Below are 21375 nucleotides of genomic sequence, written 5' to 3' on the forward strand. Positions count from 1 at the left end.
TAAAATAATAACAGCATAATAACCTAGAAATAATGACAACTTTTTCCTCTTTGTTTTAGTGCAATAAAAACATAGAACTAAGAAAATATTTACATTTACAAACTATCCTTTAACAATAAAATGTGAATAACCTGAACAAACATGAACAACTTGAAAAGTCTAAAGAAAATTAAGTGCAATTTTAAAAATATTCTGCCTGTTACTGAATGTTTTGTGTAAAATTGTGTGTAATGCACATGTATAAATGATAAGCAGAGGCATAATATTGTTAAACTGCACTTATTTTTCTTAAGAAATTTCTTTTTTTTTTTTTCAGGTTTTTCAAATCTATTTCATTTGGATCGTTTGTGAATGTAAGTGCAATTTTAACAATATTCTGCCTGTTATTAAATATTTTGTATTTGTAGACCCCTGTGATCTGTAAGTTGTAATAATAAGCTGAGACGTGTAGTAGAAATTCTAATTTTAGTTCCAGATTCCAAAAATGTTAACAATATTATACCTCTTACCAAATGTTTGTGTAAAGTTGGGTAATGAACATGTATAAAGGATACACTGATGTATAATATTGTTAAAATTTGACTTATTTTTCTTAAGAAATTTAATTTTTTTCAGGTTTTTCACATCTATTTCATTCAGATAGTTCATGAATGTAAATAAAATTAAGTGTAATTTTAACAATATTCTGCCTGTTATTAAATGTTTTGTGTGTTTGTAGAGCCCCTGTGATCTGTAAATTGTGTTAATAATAAGATGAGACATGTTGTAGAAATTCTTTTTAGTTCCCAATCCCAAACATTTTAACAATATTATGCCTGTTACCAAATATTTGTGTAACATTGGGTGTAATGCACATGTATAAAGGATGCACTTGATGTATAATATTGTTAAAATTTCACTTATGTTTCTAAAAAATTAAATTTTTTTTCTGGTTTTTCACATCTATTTCATTTGGATAATTTGTGAATGTAAGTGCAATTTTAACAATATTCTGCCTGTTATTAAATGTTTTGTGTGTTTGTAGATCCCCTGTGGTCTGTAAATTGTGTTAATAATAAGCTGAGACGTTGTAGAAATTCTTATTTTAGGTCAAAATTCCAAAAATTTTAACAATATTATGCCTGTTACCAAATATTTGTGTAACATTGTGTGTAATGAACATGTATATAAAGGATATGTTAATGCATAATACTGTTAAAATTTCACTTATTTTTCTTAAGAAATCACTTTTTTTCAGGTTTTTCACACCTATTTCATTCAGATAATTCATGAATGTAAATAAAATTAAGTGTAATTTTAACAATATTCTGCCTGTTATTAAATGTTTTGTGTGTTTGTAGAGCCCCTGTGGTATGTAAACTGTATTAATACATAAGCTGAGACATGTTTTAGAAATTCTTATTTTAGTTCCAAATCCCAAACATTTAAACAATATCATGCCTGTTACCAAATATTTGTGTAACATTGGGTGTAATGCACATGTATAAAGGATGCATTGATGTATAATATTGTTAAAATTTCACTTATGTTTCTAAAAAATTAATTTTTTTTCTGGTTTTTCACATCTATTTCATTTGGATAATTTGTGAATGTAAGTGCAATTTTAACAATATTCTGCCTGTTATTAAATGTTTTGTGTGTTTGTAGATCCCCTGTGGTCTGTAAATTGTGTTAATAATAAGCTGAGACGTTGTAGAAATTCTTATTTTAGGTCAAAATTCCAAAAATTTTAACAATATTATGCCTGTTACCAAATATTTGTGTAACATTGTGTGTAATGAACATGTATATAAAGGATATGTTAATGCATAATACTGTTAAAATTTAACTTATTTTTCTTAAGAAATTTCATTTTTTTCACGTTTTTCCACATCTATTTCATTTGAATCGTTTGTGAATGTAAGTGCAATTTTAACAATATTCTGCCTGTTATTAAATATTTTGTATTTGTAGACCCCTGTGATCTGTAAGTTGTAATAATAAGCTGAGACGTGTAGTAGAAATTCTAATTTTAGTTCCAGATTCCAAAAATGTTAACAATATTTATGCCTCTTACCAAATGTTTGTGTAAAGTTGTGAAATGAACATGTATAAAGGATACACTGATGTATAACATTGTTAAAATTTCACTTATTTTTCTTAAGAAATCACTTTTTTTCAGGTTTTTCACACCTATTTCATTCAGATAATTCATGAATGTAAATAAAATTAAGTGTAATTTTAACAATATTCTGCCTGTTATTAAATGTTTTGTGTGTTTGTAGAGCCCCTGTGGTATGTAAACTGTATTAATACATAAGCTGAGACATGTTTTAGAAATTCTTATTTTAGTTACAAATCCCAAACATTTAAACAATATCATGCCTGTTACCAAATATTTGTGTAACACTGGGTGTAATGCACATGTATAAAGGATGCACTGATGTATAATATTGTTAAAATTTCACTTAACTTTCTTAAAAAATTTAATTTTTTCCCCAGTTTTTCACACCTATTTCATTTGGATAATTTGTGAATGTAAGTGCAATTTTAACAACATTCTGCCAGTTATTAAATGTTTTGTGTATTTTGTAGATCCCCTGTCATCTGTAAGTTGTGTTAATAATAAGCTGAGACGTATTGTAGAAATTGTTATTTTAGGTCCAAATTCCAAAAATTTTAACAATATCACGCCTGTTATCAAATATCTGTGTAACATTGGGTGTAATGAACACGTATAAAGGATACGTTGATGCATAATATTGTTAACAATTCACTTATTTTTGTTACAAACTTTCATTTATTTCAGGTTCTTCACATCTTTTTTCTGAAAGGATAGTTTGCAAATGTAAATATTTTCATAATTCTATGCTTTTTATTGCACTAAAACAAAGAGAAAAAGTCGTCATTATTATTTATAGGTTATTCTGTTATTATTTCACTGGTCCGGCCCACTTGACATGACAAGAAAAGGAGTTTGACAGCCTGATTTAACATGTGGTTAAGTTCTTTCAGGTCGTCATTGTCTGCAGTTGTCTGTTGCCTGGTGTTTTACGGTGCAGAACCCATTAGGACAGTCTGCTCCTCCAGCCTCCAGTGCCGGTGACTCACCGCTGAGCCCCAGAGACAGCTGCGGGTGTGTTACTGGGCATGTTCAGCATTTATTAAAACCTTCAAAAGACAACTCTGAACCTCCCCGGACACTCATGGATGTGACCGTTAACCAAAGTCAGCGGACGATTGGATGATTAGACAGTTAGTTAGAAAGATGAGAAGTGATGAAGAGGAGGAGGAGGACGACACACAGACAGAGATAAAGACAGAGGGAGGACTTTCAATAAAGGAAAGTAAAAAGCCTTGTCTCTAGGACATTAACTTCATTACTGCCAAGCTTTTTGTTCAGATTAGAAGGTTGAGGTTATTTATTTAGCACATTTAAAGCAACGGAAAGTGCCCAAAGTGCTGTACAAAGTAATAAATATAAATACAAGTTATGCTAAAACTTGCAAAATAAGAATAAATGCAAGATATACTAAAAGTGATAAAAAAGAAAAAAATAATACACAGTAACAGGATAAACAGGATCTAAAACACAACCAGAAGATACAACAAATACAAATCACACACTTGTATTAAAAGCTAGTGGAAGACTAATTCCACTTCAAGAAAACAGATTAGATTAGTTTAGATTATTTTAGATTAGAATAGATTAAATTAGGTAAAATTAAATTAGATTAGGTTAGATTAAATTAGATTAAATTAAATTAGGTTAGATTAGATTAGATTATATTAAACTGGGTTCTCTAAAATCAAATTAAATTAAATTAGATTAAATTAAATTAGGTTACAGGGTGGGGAAGCAAAATTTGCAATGAACATTTAGTTGTTTTTTCTCAGCAGGCACTACGTCAATTGTTTTGAAACCAAACATATATTGATGTCATAATCATACCTAACACTATTATCCATACCTTTTCAGAAACTTTTGCCCATATGAGTAATCAGGAAAGCAAACGTCAAAGAGTGTGTGATTTGCTGAATGCACTCGTCACACCAAAGGAGATTTCAAAAATAGTTGGAGTGTCCATAAAGACTGTTTATAATGGAAAGAAGAGAATGACTATGAGCAAAACTATTACAAGAAAGTCTGGAAGTGGAGGAAGCAACAAAAAACGTACCAAAGCTTTTATTAAAGCTGTCAAATCCAAAATCCTAAAGGATCCAACCAAGTCCATGAGAAAAATGGCAATTGAACTTGAGGTAGACAACAAGACCGTTAGAAATGCAGTAAAATAGGATTTGAAGTTAAAATCTTACACAAGAACACCAAAACACTTGTTGACAACAGCAACAAATCCAACTTTAGCAATTTTTGGTAATCATGTTTATGGCCGCCTTCTAGCCCAGATCTAAACCCTCTGGATTCTGCTATTTGGGGCGTTTTAGAACATGCTACCAATAGAACATCACACAGCAATGTCGACTTTCTTAAAGATACTATTAAAGAAGAATGGGAGAAGTTGTCACCCGAATATTTGAGGAACACTTGCGCAAGTTTCAGGAAGCGTGTGAAGGCAGTTATTGAGAAAGAAGGAGGACACATAGAATAAAAACATTTTCTATTATGTACATTTTCTTGTGGCAAATAAATTCTCATGACTTTCAATAAACTAACTGGTCATACACTGTCTTTCAATCCCTGCCTCAAAATATTGTCAATTTTGCTTCCCCACCCTGTAGATTAGAATAAATTGGATTAAATTGGGTTAGATTACATTAAATTAAATTAGATAAAGTTAGATTAGATTAGGATGAATTAGATTAAATTACATTTAATTAGATTACATGAAATTACATTAAATTAGATCACGTCAAACTTTATTTTCATTACACAAATACAAGGAAAAGGTAACGAAATGCCATTTAATATCTAACCAGCAGTGTAATCAGTAGACAGTGTATACATAAATATAGGATAGATTTTTGGAGTGCTATAAATACACTATATGAATTATTACAAATTAATAAACATTACAATACACAGTATTAATTATACGAGTGGATAGTGATACAGATTAGGGTGATATTAACATACTATACAATTTTTTCTCTACTAAAACTCAAAAATCTACTTCCGTTTTTGTGTTTTTCTTCATTTTAATCTTTATTACAGTATTACAACATGCAGTAAATTGTAAATTACTGCTAGATAATTGATAGATCTAAGTGTTCTGAAAAAATAGGCAAAAGGACTTACTGCATATTTTCTGACCTTTTTATGGTCAAAATAACAAAAAAGTACAGGCGGACCATTTTAGTTTTAGGGGTAAAAGGGTTAAATACTGTGAACATACATCTCTAAATTAGTCTAAATAAGACACTGAAGCTAATATTGAGCAAAATTTTAAACAGTAAAAACTAATTTTCTTTGCTTGTATCAAGCATAACAAGCTAAATGTTGCCATGTTTCTTTAATCTTCCAGTGGTTTGTCTTTGATTCTAGTTTTGCCTTGACCCTGCTGGCAGATTTTCACATTTAATACAAGACAATTTGGTTATATTTAAAAATATTTAGGATCTATTTTTGCAATGCACACTCAGATTAACTAGTGGTAAACACGCCCCTGTTGATGTCCAATGTGCAGTTCTAATAGCAGTGGATGAGATGAGATACCACCACACAGCCAGTAGGTGGAAGCAATAAACAAGATTTTGATATAAAAATAAATAATTCAGTAGGAGAAGAAACGGATGTGACAACTACAGCTGAAGAGGCAAAATGACACCAACCAAAATGAATTCAGCATGAAACTGTTGTGTAGTTTCTACTTCCAAGTATTAGTACATGATTGGTTTAATTATATGTCATAATAACAGGAAGTGAGGATGCAATGCTGTAGTTTTAGATGCTGCAGTGACTATAACTTTGCAAATACATGAGATAATTCTACATCCATGCACCATATTAGACCAGGAGGGGATATGTTAATTGCATATTTATTTAGTTTTAACCCATGAAGACCCAAACATCCAAAGCCGACCAAAAGCATCAACTGATCTGAATTGTTAAATAGCTGTTGATCCACTAATCCTATCAACACATGTCATTAATTGGTGTAAAATACAGTTTGTCGTCTTTTCATGGTCATCAGATATGACCCATTTGGACGTTCAGAGGCTTCGTAGTTACTGTAGAAACACTGTCATCTTCTACAACATTGATGCGCCAGTAAAACCCATGGAGTTTGACAAATGACAGTGGTTGCAGGTGCTTGATTTTAGGTTTAGTTAATGATATAGTTTGTTTTAAAAGACTTTTTTGTCTTTTTTTTTCTGGTTTGGTATAATAACCTTTGAGCTCTTATGAACATTTACATGATCAGTAAATTAAATACAGGAAAAATACCTGATTTATACTGAAAAATGCTAAATACAGAAGGTAATATTATAATAAATGGTGATAAAAAGCTGAAAAAAGGTTTAATAGAGAGGAAAATTTATTTGGAAACTGCCACAAAAGTAGCTCTAGGTTTATATGGGTTAAAAATAGAAAATAATTGTGAAAAAATATCACTGTCAACAACACAGTTTCTACAGAAGAGGTCTGCGGTGGAAGGCTGTACCTGTGTGTGGATCTCCTCATTAATCGAGCGTTTGGCCTCCTGTTTCTTTTTCACTGCCAACAACTCCACCAGGGGTTTGATGGTCATGCCCTGCAAAAGACAATGAAAAAGGAGCAAAACATTATCCACGGGAAAACCATTTTTACTTTGACAAGACCATGGTATCACGGAGAATATACAGTTCCAAAAAAAAATGATTAGACCACCCCTTGTTTTCTTCAATTTCTGGTTCATTTAAAGCCTGGTACAACTAAAGGTACATTTGTTTGGACAAATATAATGATAACAACAAAAATAGCTCATAAGAATTTAATGTCAGAGCTGATATCTATCCATTTTCCATGGTTTTCTTGATAATAACCAAATCACTTCAGTTCTTATATCAATATCTATGGCATTGTACTGACAAAAACAGTGCTTTTAGGGATTCCATGTTTTCTTTTCTGTCTGTTTTAGTCACATGATACACACAGGAGTTAGTACTTGATTACATAACCGTTGTTTTTGTTGACTTTTGATGACCTTATAATTTTTTTTCCGTGACTGTATGAGCAATACACATACAAGAAACACAACAGATCTGGAGTTAAGTGGAAACAAATGTCGGCTATAAAAGCTATTTCTGTCAACAAAGTGAAAGCAGTTACATAAAACTAGAAATATTTAGTCTGCTACTGCCAGAATTTACACACATGGACAAAAATGTTCCCTTCAGTTAAAGAAAGAAAAACCCACAATGGCCACTTGAATAACTTGAAACTAACACCAGTAATAATAAACAGAAATTGACTGAAAGTTGCTTGCGTTGTTTTTGAATTATGGTTCAGGAAAAAAAAAACAAAAAAAAACGAATGAAACTGGCCTGGATTACAATGATGGTGCACTTAACTTCATATTTTGTTGCACAACCTTTTGAGGCAATCAAGCAATTTCTGGAACTCTCAGTGAGACATCTGCACCTATCAACAGGTACTTAAACCCAAACTGCTCCAGGTCTGTCAGGTTTGAAGGGTGTCTTCTCCAGACTACATGTTTCAGCTCCTCCCACAGATTCAGATCAGGGCTCATAAAGGCCACTTCAGAATAGTCTAATGTTTTGCTGTGTGTTTTGGGTTATTATCCTGTCAGAGGACCCATGACCTGCGACTGAGACCAAGCTTTCTGACACTAGGAAGAACATTTGGCTCCAGAACGCCTTGATAGTCTTGAGACTTCATTGTGCCCCACATAGACTGAAGACACCCTGTGCCAGATGCAGCAAAGCAGCCCCAGAACAGAACCGGTTAAGGTTACAGCTAGGGTTAGGCAAATTATTTTCAATCTTTTCTAGGGGTACCATCATTTTTGTCCAGGCCAACTTTAATATATATATTTTTTTTAAATCCTTAGCCTCATACGCATAACTAATACAAATGGACAAAAGTATTGGCACATGTTTTAATTACCTCCGCCAAGGAGGTTATGTTTTTGCCAGGGTTTGTTTGTTTGTTTGTCTGTTTGTCTGTCCGTTAGTGTGCAACATAACTCAAAAAGTTATGGACAGATTTTGATGAAATTTTCAGGGTTTGTTGGAAATAGGATAAGGAAGAAATGATTAACTTTTGGGGGTGATCCGGAAGAAATCCTGGATTCTGGATCACTTTGAAATTTTCGTTAACATTGTGGTAAATGGGGCCAAAATTTTCTTTTCCCAATATCTCGCTTAATTATTGACCAAAACTCATGAAATTTAACTCAGGAATTGACAATGGGGTCCTCTATCACATTTCAAAGGCTGATCCGGATCTGATCCAGAAGGCGGATTTTATCTCAATTTATATAAAAAATGGGGGTGCCCTTACTTTTTGGCCTACTGTGCCTTTAATATTAAAGGTAGAAATTTCTGACAAGCGCCATCGTGTAGCTCAGTCAGTTCCGCATCGGGAGTATGCCACCGGATTTCATGTAGCTTTAATACTTAAGGAGCTAGATCCAGAAGAAAACCGCCATTACGAGAAATGTGATTTTCGTGAATAACTACTGAACTAATAAGGATATAATTATGAATCCAGTTGCTAATGGTATGTTTTCATGGTCAAGGAATCTTAAAATATAGGTAAAATAAATATGGGACTAATATTTATGGTGGAAATCACAATATGGGGGAATTGTGCAAATCTCATGCAATTTGACTCAGGGATTTACAACGGGGTGTTCTATCAAATGGCAAAGACTGATCCGGATCTGATCCAGATTGCGGATTTGATCACAATTTATATAAGTGTTCTATCAAATCGCAAACACTGATGCGGATCTTTTTAAAAAATAAATGTAGGATTTGTATCACCGATTATGTGGGGAATTTTTGCGCTTGGCGGAGGTCTGCGCTCTCCGAGTGCTTTTCTAGTTACGTGTTTCTTTTCCTCAGCAGCACATTGTTAGAAGCGCTGTTGCTTTTGTGTTGAACAAGTGTTAGTTCCCACTGCGGGTCAATCATTTTCACATGTCACATGTTAAAATGGACGTCATCACACCGCTTAGAAATGAAGCTACAACCACAGGAGCTGCCACATCACTGGTATGTAATTGGTTTCTGGCTGAGCATTTGATGGATTCTGCAGCGCCATCAGTCATTACAGCTGTCAATCACCTGTTTCCATAGCATCAAATCACTCAGTTCAACACAATATAATAAAGAACTGGCATAGGAAATGGAAATAAAGTACTGATATTAAAACACACTTTGACTTGGATTTATTACAGGCTGTATGAAGATATGTCAAGTTCTGTCTGGTAAATTCAAGAAAAAGGTGGAAGAGGAGGAATTTAAGGCTAATAATGAGCTAAAATAATGAAGTCAGTCAAAACAAGCGATGTGAACATGTGTAATGATATCAAGATTTGGCCAAAAAACAGTATCCGATAAATGTTGAATCCTTTGGGAGCAAAGATGGGCCAATGATCAACAAATACATGAGAAAACAAGAAAAGCACTCGGAGAGCGCAGACCTCCGCCAAGATAGATCTGCCCCCCACCCCGATCACCACCAAAATTTTACTATTTCTTCCTTGTGCCAGTATCAATATTTCCTGAAAATTTCATGAAAATCCGTCCATAATTTTTTTGAGTTATCTTGCTAACAAACACACATGCACACAAAGCAAAGTGATCACAATACCTTCTGGCGGAGGTAATGATTGAATTCTCTAAAATAAATGCTCCTCAAAGACAGATAGGAAAGGATTTGGATATTTCCGCCTCTACGCTGTGGAAGAGAATTTAAAAGATTCAAGGACGCTAGACGTATTAGCTCATCGGGAATTGATGTATCTAGAACTCAGGGTTATTACACTAGTCACACAGTGATAAAATAACAATGTGCACTTCTAATCCCCCTCGGCCAAATATAGTGTAAGATTATGTTGAAAGTTACTGCTCTATAATTTAGATTAGATTGTCTTTGTGTAAAAGTTATTACATACATATTTAGATTTGAAAGTACTTGGATTGTTAATTGCCTGTCTTTTGTTGATAATAGAAATAAAGTAAAAAGAAAAAAAAATTACTCAGATATTATAACTGCACAAGGCCATTTGACCTTGAACAAATATGTCAAAGTCACCTATTTTTTATATTCTTCTGCTCCATGCCATGATGCATCCACAGTATAAATTGGATGCAGATATCTCAATGCATTCTTCAGATAATGCAATTATGTCGTTGAATAGACGAATGGACGATTACAATACCCCTGGGCCGTGGGGTGAAAATCAAATATCATCTGCTAATAGGTTAAAAATGTAGACATGGTTATAAAGTGATCGATACATATGCACTATTTCACCATATTATGGGCTGTATATGACAAAATCTGACTCTGCTACACATATGAAACAATGACTCCAACAAACAAACTGAGCATTTTAAGTGAAAAGGATCTGGCACATTCTAGTTTTAAGTCTCAGCATTAGAAGGTCTGTACAGACTCCAACAGCATGAATTAAACATGATTCTAATCTAGACTCAAAGTACAGACTTCAAGGTTTTTATTTTAGCTGCTGTCATCCTAGGACTCATTCAAGTCCCACTCTCGCCCTAAAGCTTCACCTGGTACTGCACTTGAACTGAACGACTATGAAATACAGGTATCAAAAATGGACAGCACATGGACTGTATTTTCTATTTTTTCTTTTGTTTTTTCACACTGTGAATGTTGTGCTTGTTTGTCTCCTTCATAACTGCAGTGTTGCTTGCTTTTACTGATGATGATGAGTCAAATCTTCTGTTTTATGGAAATAAGTATTTGTAAGGACAATTAATTGTTGATAACACTCATTTCATTGTGTGAGTTTGGGTTTTCTGGGTAAATGTAACAGTGACGTGAACCAGCTGAGCTTGTTTTAGACTCCAAACTGACAAACTGATATGGTATGAAATAGGACTATCGCTGTAAAGCAGTGAAGCAACCTGCCTCTATAAGTGCATAAACATGTCTTTAAAGTAGAATAACTAGTACAACCAGGGATCACATGATTTATACACATTAAAGGTGTAACGTGATACAATGGGCATCATTCACACAACTCTGTTTAAGGCTGCAGGAGCTGAAAACAGGAAAAAAACTGCAATAATCTGACAATACAGAGCTTCATTGAGCAGCTCTCTCCCCTCAGTCCAAAGCAAAAGACTAAAAATATGAATACACATGAGCTGTTACTGAAACGTGAAGGTACTTTTCCATCAATCACATCTGACACAATCTGATCAGTGATTGGTCCTTACAGCTGTCAATCAAATTCACTATATGGACAAAAATATTAGGATGTCTAACAGCGGTCTGGGATACAAAACAATAGTGATAAATGTCATAATATAGTTTTATATTGTGGTAATTATCATTGCATTGGTTAGTCTGGTTTAAATTATTATCTTTGCTTCCTCCAAACTGTTTTGTTTTTTTATCCATGACTGTTATCTTAAATGTTCTACCTCTAAATTTCTAAAATATTTTTCATGCTCTGTCTGTAAATTATAATTTTCTACCACAACTAAGCCATCTCACTTAGGAATAAAAATCTCCCATTAAACTTTAAGGAAATATTGATGTTTATATCTTAAATCAGAATGAACAGGAAATTTTACAGTTGTAGACATGATGTGTCCCAATATTTTTGTCCATCTAGTTTATAAATATCAATATTTCCTTCAAGTTTAATGCCCGAAAACACCTGTGATTAGACAAAATCAGGTCATCATAGGGTTCTACAGTCTGAAAACAGTCATGGTGTATTTGCAGAAGAGTTATGTCCATGAATTACAATATTAAGGATTTTTAATTATGGAATTTTAGCCCTTTGACTAAAGCCCTGCAGTATTGAAGTGTGCACCCATGTGTTTTATGGACAAATCTAAGAATCAGAATGTATTTGTGCTATACAAAAACAAAACAAACAAACAAAAAAAAAAAACAGGGAAGTGCCTCAGACCACTTATACTCACAAATAAAGGATGCTTATCTCTGAAAACGTGAGCACTCATCACTTCCTTATTTCCTGCTGACAGGACGGTACAGCAGCTTGAATACTGGACTTCCAGATTTTTAAAAAGTATTCTTCACCATTTTCCGCCCTGTTGGATAGATATGTGCAGGCCTGAGCTTATGCCAATAAATATGTTATCTTGTGCTGACACATCAGGAAGCTTTCATCCTCCACCTGTTTCCTTATTTTTTATCAGTTTCAGGTATCATTAGATTTACTGTCAAAGAATGTTCTTTTTTAATCAGAGTTATAGAGCATCACAGTGGAAACACATGTAAACACTGACTTGATTTTTTTTTTTTTTTTTTTTTTTTTTAGTTTTGTTTGACATTTTGACCATTGTCTAGGGCTGGACAATATAGGAAAAAATCATATCACAGTAATTTTTTTTCATATCAGATGATATTGATATGTATCACAATATAAATAAATTCATTATTTTTGTCCATCTTAAATTTTCCATTACTGATAAGTTAGTTGTGAAGACATCAGAGGGTTATTTCTGATTTAAATCTGATTTATTTTCTGTCAGAGGTTGAACATGACAGACGTGCTGAAGAACATGATACAACTGTTTCAGATAAATAAAACAGGTACATATATTTAAAATGTGATACGGATCGTATTAAATGGTAGTTGAATGTGACTTTAAATTTTGCTCTACAATGTCAGGTGAATATCATACATCATACATCGTGAACCAAAATGGAGAAGTCAAAAAGTAATGTTGCAGGTTGTTTTGCTTGAAGAATCTTTTATTTTTGCAGATGTGTCCTCCTTTGTTCTGAACAGTCAGTGTCAGGTCAGGTTCGTGTGTGCTGAACTCAGAGAAAAGGTCAGAAAAAGATCTTATCTTGCAGCTTTGTGGTAAAAATGAGCTGAGTTCATCTTGATTATGAACTTAGGGACTTTCTGTGGTCAAGAATTGCTCAAGTGTTAGAACTAGACGTACTTACGGAAACTCTTTGTGGTTTAACTATACAGTGTAAGCTAAATTGTTGGTGCAAATGTCCAACCGAGGTATGATTAACTCAGGTGAACTTTCTAATGTGGTTTTTGTTAGAATTAGCTGACGTGGAGTTATTGATGTAAGCTGTGACATGTTTTACCCAGCAACAAGTGTTCAACCAGTCATTGAGATTATGTACCAAATATGGAAGTCTTCCAAGTGACTGAAGACTATAAAATGTGATGATGGATGAGACAAAGGGGAGACGAATAGTGTTTTTGATGCTAGACTAATTGATAACTGACTTCTTTCCTTTTTGTAACCTTTTCCTATTTTTGCCTGAAGCAATAAACCAAACTATTGCTTTAACTTTTTAAAACCTCAGTCTTCTTTTTTGGTGAGTTCTTCCATTTCTCCTGGTTTGGTCCTTCCATCCGAAATATAACTGGTGAGTTAATTACCTCCGCCAAGGAGGTTATGTTTTTGCCAGGGTTTGTTTGTTTGTCTGTTTGTTTGTTTGTTTGTCTGTCCGTTAGTGTGCAACATAACTCAAAAAGTTATGGACAGATTTGGATGAAATTTTCAGAGTTTGTTGGAAATGGGATAAGGAAGAAATGATTAAATTTTGGTGGTGATCGGGGGTGGGGGGGCCCACGGGGGGGGCCACATTTGTCTGTCTGTTAGTGTGCAACATAACTCAAAAAGTTATGGACAGATTTGGATGAAATTTTCAGGGTTTGTTGGAAATGGGATAAGGAAGAAATGATTAAATTTTGGTGGTGATCGGGGGTGGGGGGGCTCACGGGGGGGGCCACGTTTGTCTGTCCGTTAGTGTGCAACATAACTCAACAAGTTACAGACAGATTTGGATGAAATTTTCAGGGTTTGTTGGAAATGGGATAAGGAAGAAATGATTAAATTTTGGTGGTGATTGGGGGTGGGGGGGCCCACGGGGGGGGGGGGGGGGGGGGGGCACTGATCAGCCTTGGTGGAGGTCTGCGCTCTCCGAGTGCTTCTAGTTTAAATTATGCGACCCCCGTCCGGGGCAGCCTGGATTTAACTGGACAGCCATTTTTACGGAAGTATTGGAGTAAGGTGATGAAACACCGGCGGTCATGTGTTCCGCATGGGCACGCAGTTTAAGTAAGAGCAAAGCGGAAAAAGTACCCAGTGTATAAAATATAAAGATGTCTGACGCGGTAAATTCATTAACTGAAATTTAATTGTAGTGTTTGAGATTTACTGTTACTGGCGTGTTCAAGAAAAACTAAACTAACAGTCTGACCAGCAGGTAAAAGCTTTCAAGTTTTAAAAGAACACAAACAAAACCGACCATCTTCACAAAACAATACTGGGGGTATATATGTGGGGGTGTGTTCCTTAACAGCGGTAACTGCCGTAAAACCGAAAGTCAAACTTAAGGAAAGGTGAGTGTTTGCGTTCTTCACATAGGATGCATGCATTTGTTCGGTGTCCTGAACTGAAATGGTTGACACCCTACTTTTCAGTAACCTGGTCGCACAAGTTCTTGGTCACATTTTCTCCTGAGGGAACGCTCATTATCTCCCGCTGTAGCCCAAACATTAGTGTGTGTGCTGCAGCTGCTCTTACACCTGTGCTGTGTGTGTCAACCAAACTTGATGTGGCTCTAGTGTGACTGGTTCAGTGCGGCGCCACTTAATTATGATTGGCTGTTCTTATGTCTGTAAAAACATGGACAAATGAATTCTATTGGAATTGTATTGCACACGCCTCATATTTCTGTCGAGGAGAAGTTTTTTTGCGATATATATCATTATCATTTTATTGTCCAGCCCTACCATCGTGACTCCTGAGGAAACGCTTTGGAATAGTGTGCCATTTTTGGCTTCCAGCTCAGTTACTATTGTTTCATTTTTCATGAATTTCTTGTTCTGTTTTGCTTTAGGTGCTGCTCCTTTCTCTCTCTCACCTTCTCAGCTTCCTCTGATATAGAGAATTTGGGGCTTGACTATATGCAGATTAGACATAGGGGTTAAGTTTAACCCATAAAGACCCAAACATCAACTGGCGACAAAAAGCATCTACTGATCTAAAATGTTTAATATCTGTCGATCCACTAATCCTATCAATACATGTAAATAATTGGTGTAAAATGCAGTTTGTCATCTTTTTGTGGTCATTAGATATGACCCATATGGACATTTAGAGGCTTCATAGTTACCGTGGAAACACTGTCATCTTCTGTCATTGATTCACCAGTAAAACCCATGGAGTTTGATCAATGACAGCAGATGGAGATGATGGGTTTCTGTTCAGTTAATTATAGATGTGCTGAAAAAAGTGGCTTTTTCTTCAGTTTTCTCCATTTCTGATCTAATAACCTTTGAATTTACTCTGACCTTTTATGAACATTTACATGATTTTTACTGAAAAATGCCAAATACAGAGGATAATATTATAATAAATGGTGCAAAATCACTTAAAGGTTAAATACAGGGAAAAATTAATTTGGGAACTGCCATTAAAGTAGTGCAGGGTCTTTACGGGTTAAAATAATTCTGATTCTTAAGTGCTATGTTCATGCTGCAGTAGCTCAAATCTGATCTTTCAGAATAAGTCATATCCTATCTGATATCTTCGGTTCTGATCTAAGCCACTTCCATATGTAGTCCTAAACCACCTACAGATATGAGCTCTTGCAGTGATGTCCGGATTTATGCATCAGTCTAAATTGAGACTGATCACAACGTTGCACTGGAAATGAGTCATAACAACACTAGAAAGTACTTCAAATGAATTCAACCTCAAACATGTGCTGAAGCAAAATACAAAATACAGGCAAATGCAGCATTAAAAGGAATCCAGAAACACCATTAAGAACAAAACACTGGCAGGGACCATTTAACTGCATGATGACTACTTGATGATACTTTAACATATCTTACTGAACCGCCTAAGACCCAGCTATGTTTGTTTTTTTTTGTCCATGTTTGAGGACAAAAGTTCCACAGCTTTATCTTAAAAAAATAAGAGCAATGGCCCTGTAGCTTACCGGCCAAATTAAAAGCTTTGGGAAATGTATCCAGATGCCATTTATTATCACCCAGTTATGTGTATTTATTACATTACAGAAATACCCCATATTTTGGTCATATTCCAATCAGATCTGTAAAAAATTCAAATTCCAACTTGATATCATTGATATTTACTGATTTATTGGATCAAGCAACTTCCTATTTCTTATAACGGGAAAATTTTTCAAAGTGGCACCAAATCCAGAATCAGATCCGAATCCAAATGTTTTCACTAACTTTTGTTGACATCATCATACAGAAGCTGTATACCAAGTTTGAAGTCAATCAGAACTGTAGTTTCGGAGAAGAAGACAATTGAAATGTTTTCCCCGTAAGAGCCCATGTTAAATTTTCCATAAGTTCCCGGATCCAGAAGAAGAGCCTGATCAGCATGTGGACATTATGTTTTGGTCATCTCCCCATCAGGGCTGGACTGTAGAAATTTACACTGGATATCATTTATATTTACTGAGTTATTGCATCCATCCACTTCCTATCTCTTATAATGGGAAAATTTTTAAAAGTGGCACCAAATCCAGAATCAGATCCGGATCCAAATAATTTCGCTAACTTTTGTTTACATCATCATAAAGAAGCAGTATACCAAGTTTGAAGTCAATCGGAATTGTAGTTTCGGAGAAGAAGATGATGGAAATTTCTGTAATGGACAACAGACAACAGACGACGACGATGGACGCCGCATGACAACAATAGCTTACAGCCTGTCGGCCGGTAAGCTAAAAAAACAAAACAAAAATTGAATGAAAAATTCAATGAAAAAAAAAAATCTGAAATTTGCCTTCTCCTGGGTCTCAGAAGGTTAAACCTAGGCGCTGGTAACTGAGTTTAGAAGTAGAGTCTGTTGGAGTGATCTGATGCCACATGACTGATAATGCCATGAGCAATGAATCCCTTGTTCGACATGTTTGGACCATTTGTCACATGTTATTACATCACTGCATCTTTCAAACACACAAGCATAGAAATGCTGAAAGAACAATATTTAAAATAGGACCAATGGCCCTGTATCTCACCGGCATATTCTATCAACAATCAATAACAAGTTGAATGTGTTAAGTTGTCAGGTTCTGGTGCTATGTTACAGTCCTGTGGTCTGGATGCAGGAGATCAATCTCCCAATAGAAGTGGGTGGTGTTTTCACTGGAGGAGAACTCCACTAATGAAATGAAAGTCCATATATGACTTCTGTCAGTATCAATAGTAACTATATTGATATCTGTAACCACTTACATGTTATAAACCATCAAAATATGGACCATTATAAGTAAAGGTAAATTTGTAATATTAAAAAAAAATATAACAAATGCAAAAACATCAAAATTTCTAAAAACTGTGAACAAAGTTTGTAGACATTGTCCCAAGAAAGGTACTTATAAAATTTGAAATTAATTTGACCAGTAGTTTCAGAAAAGATTGTTGAAATGTAGACGTTGCCGACCTTGAGTTTGACCCTTCAAGGTCACTCAAGGTCAAAGGTCATGGAACCAAATGAAAGTCCATATATGACTTCCTATCAGTGCTCAATAGTAACTATATTGATATCTACAACCATTTCCATTTTTATAAGCCATCAAAAATATGGTCCATTATAAGTAAAGGCACATTTTTAATACTTCAAAAATTCCAAATAAGTAATTTCATAAAACGGTGAATAGAATTTGTAGACATTGTCCCAAGGAAACTACATATAAAATTTGAAATGAAGCTGACCAGTTGTTTCAGAGAACATGTTTTAAGTAACTGATAACGAAGACGACAACGACAGAGACGACAACAAAGATGACGACAACACTGATGACCTTGAGTTTGACCATTGAAAGTTACTCAAGGTCAGAGGTCATGGACCCAAATGAAAGTCCATTTTTGACTTCCTATCAGTGCTCAATACTCACTATATTGATATCTCTAACCACTTCTATTTTTTTTATAACCCATCAAAATATGGTCCATAAATAAAGGCAAGTTTTTAATATTTCAAAAATTCGGCAAAAATCAACATTTCTCAAAAGTGTGGACAAACTTTGTCGACATTCTCCAAAGGAAGCTACATAAAAACTCCAAATGAATCTGATCAGAGAAGATGTTTGTAGAAATTGCTAACCATGTAGACAACGACGACAAAGGCGATGGGCATGGTCTATCGGCCGGTGAGATAAAAAATGAAAGACCTTCTAATCCCGGCATAACATGGACTCTAACCGAAAACCCTCACCCATGCACTTAAGCACACAAGTACAAGCAACAACACATTAAATCAGGTTTCACAATCACACCAAAAATGCCTCTCCTCTACAGTCTATGTGAGCTAACATATGGAGCATTACCTGAACGAAGACGGTGAAGAAGATAACAGTGATGATGGCAGTAAGAAACAGGTCTCTCTTTGGGAAAACATCCCTGTCCAGCAGGAAGCCCAGGGAGAAGGCGATGGCCCCTCGCAAACCACCGTAGGCTATGATGAACTGGTCCTTGGTGGTGAGTTTGACAATCCGGAATTTGTTGATCACATAGGTCAGACCGACCACGCCTGGAAAAGACAACGCAATGAGAAACTGAGGTTCAGTTGGACGGTGGAAATAATTACAAAATGAAAGGTAGATATTGAAGGTTTTTTTTTTTTTGCCTCATTTGCCCTATTAGTTAAATGAACCACATCCAAACGGTACTGGATTTGTTTCCATGTTGGCTGTATTGTAGACTCATCAATGGTGTCAATAGTCGCTTTTCCGTTGGACATCTGCACAAAACTTTACCGATATTTATTAAATGTCAAAAAAACAGAAGTGCATAATGTCACTTTTTCCATTAAATCACAAATGCGATGATTTGTTTCATTATCGCAAGATGACACCAAGTCATTCCATAAACATGGCGACGAACGTAAATATGGTGTTGATTTACAGATATATTTATTATTATTATAAATTACCCCTCTATCTCGCACTAAATTAAAAAATGATCGGGTTTCCTGGTGTGTCCACACATACCGCGACATGTTTCTTCTTCTTCTTCGCTTGTTGTAACGTCCGTCAACATCCATTTTTTTCAATTCACGTGACTCTAGTTGCAAAAAAAGGTCTTTCCATTGCAGTTTTGCATGATATATCATTTGCGCTATGCCTGAAAAACCACTTCTTGCCAGTGCAAAAACTTTTAATTGAAAAATGAGACTTGGCAAAATTGCCAGTTTTCCATTAGGTAAATTTTTATGCACAAGTTATATTTGCGCAATTTGAGGGTCAATGGAAAAGTGACTAATGACATCAGTGATCTTTTACTTCAGGTCACTGATGTCCCGTATCTTTGTTCTAAACACGATATCTTTAACATAACCCCACAGAAAGAAATCCAGGGTAGTGATATCTGGTGGAGGAGGTGTCCAGGAAATTGGACCATCCCTTCCAATCCACCGGTGTTCCCAAAGAGTTCCCAAAGTTAGCTTTATTGGGCGACTAACGGCTGCACGTATGTTGGGCTGAATGTTTTGTGATCATTTCTCACCACAAGCTGCAGAGTTAGCAATAATTGGTTCCGAATTTCAATATAAATTGTCGGGTTGGAACAGGTGGAAATGAGTCGACTAATGTTACTTTCTTTGTAGCTTCGACATTTAACAGACACATTTAAACACAATACAGCCAACAAGTTTATGGAAATATAACTTAAGACCTACCATATCAAATGTAATACCTTTTAAAGACTTCTTTAAGGAATTTAAATGCAGACTTGTAAATTCAAGACTTTTAGGACCTTTTAAGACCCCGCGGGAACCCTGTATTCAGTTAAACAATTAAAAGCGTATGTAGTCGCTTTTCCATTGACCCTCAAATTGCGCAAATATAACTTGCGCATGAAAATTTACCTAATGGAAAAACGACAATTTCACCTAAAGTCTCATTTTTCGATTAAAAGTTTTTGCGCTGGCAAGAGGTTGTTTTTCGGGCGTAGCGCAAATGGTATATCATGCAAAACTGCAATGGAAATACCTTTTTTCCCCAACTAGAGTCAGGTGAATTAAAAAAACAGATGTTGACGGATGTTACAACAAGCGAAGGAGGAGAAGAAGCATGTCGCGGTATGTGTGGACACACCAGGAAACCCAATCATTTTTAAATTCAGTACGAGATAGAGGGGTAATATATAATAATAATGAATATATCTGTAAATCGACACCATATTTACGTTCGTCGCCATGTTTTTGGAATGATTTCTCGTGTCATCTCGCGATAATAAATAAACAAATCATCGTATTTGTGATTTAATGGAAAAACCGACATTACGCACTTCTGTTTTTTCGACACTGAGTAAATATTGGTAAAATTTTGCAGAGATATCCAATGGAAAAGCGACTTATGATTTGAACAACCAAAACACATGCTCACTACACCACGTGATCTTGTATTATATGATACTATGAAGATGTGCTGGTTTACCGATCGCAGCAAGTCAGAAAACACGCTTGTGTAATTTGTTGACAACTCCTGATCCTGACAATAGGAAACGAAGCTGAGAATGTAGAACTGCATGACTCGACACACCTCATCATTCTTTCACTTCTCTCTCTAACAACACTAATAAATTTGGTGTGACAAATCATCAGCATAAGGACGTGTGACAGCCTCAGTCAAGATGGAAATCTCAGTGGCGTTTGATGACACATGACAGCAAAATTCACTCCTGTCATTCATTCCAGTTTTCACATTTAGATCTTCCACATACACATATATATTCGCTTTAAAAGGTACAATAACATATTCATCTCCTTGGAAAGTTAATACACACAAGTAACTTTAGTTTACTCCTTTTGGTTCACATCCAAACCCAGTGACTTTGCCTGCGTCAGTACCACAGATAACCTCAAAAAACAGAACTAATGCAGTGATCTTCCTCTGTTATTGAAAATGACGGCATAGATGAACATTATTAACAATTATTACATCCCCTGCAAAATTGCACTAATTAGTTGCACATCATCAGTAAGAGCATTACAACACAGAGCTGTGAAAACAACACAGCTAAAATAAAAATAACATATCGCTGTCGGGCAGAAACCTCCTATGTCTAAAACGGCTATTTTTCAGGAAACTGGAAAACCAATGTATAATCAACATATATGAATGGAATTAAGAGATGTAGTCACAAGCTGTTTTCAATACTTTGTTTTGGTTAAATATTTCTAAAACCCTCAGGCCAATGTGAAGACTGACTAATAGAATCGTTTTATGCC

At 35.1% G+C, this 21375-nt stretch overlaps 1 protein-coding gene across 1 annotated transcript in view; it reads right to left on the minus strand.

Annotated features, from left to right (window-relative positions):
- LOC115435819 (sodium/hydrogen exchanger 1-like) overlaps positions 1-21375 on the minus strand; it is a 71438-nt gene that overhangs the window by 26874 nt on the left and 23189 nt on the right. The window contains 2 exon segments of the mRNA XM_030158431.1: positions 6603-6692; positions 18473-18675. Coding sequence (XP_030014291.1) covers positions 6603-6692; positions 18473-18675 — 293 coding nt within the window.

This window comes from Sphaeramia orbicularis, chromosome 16 (assembly GCF_902148855.1).
Source record: "Sphaeramia orbicularis chromosome 16, fSphaOr1.1, whole genome shotgun sequence".
NCBI lineage: Eukaryota > Metazoa > Chordata > Actinopteri > Kurtiformes > Apogonidae > Sphaeramia > Sphaeramia orbicularis.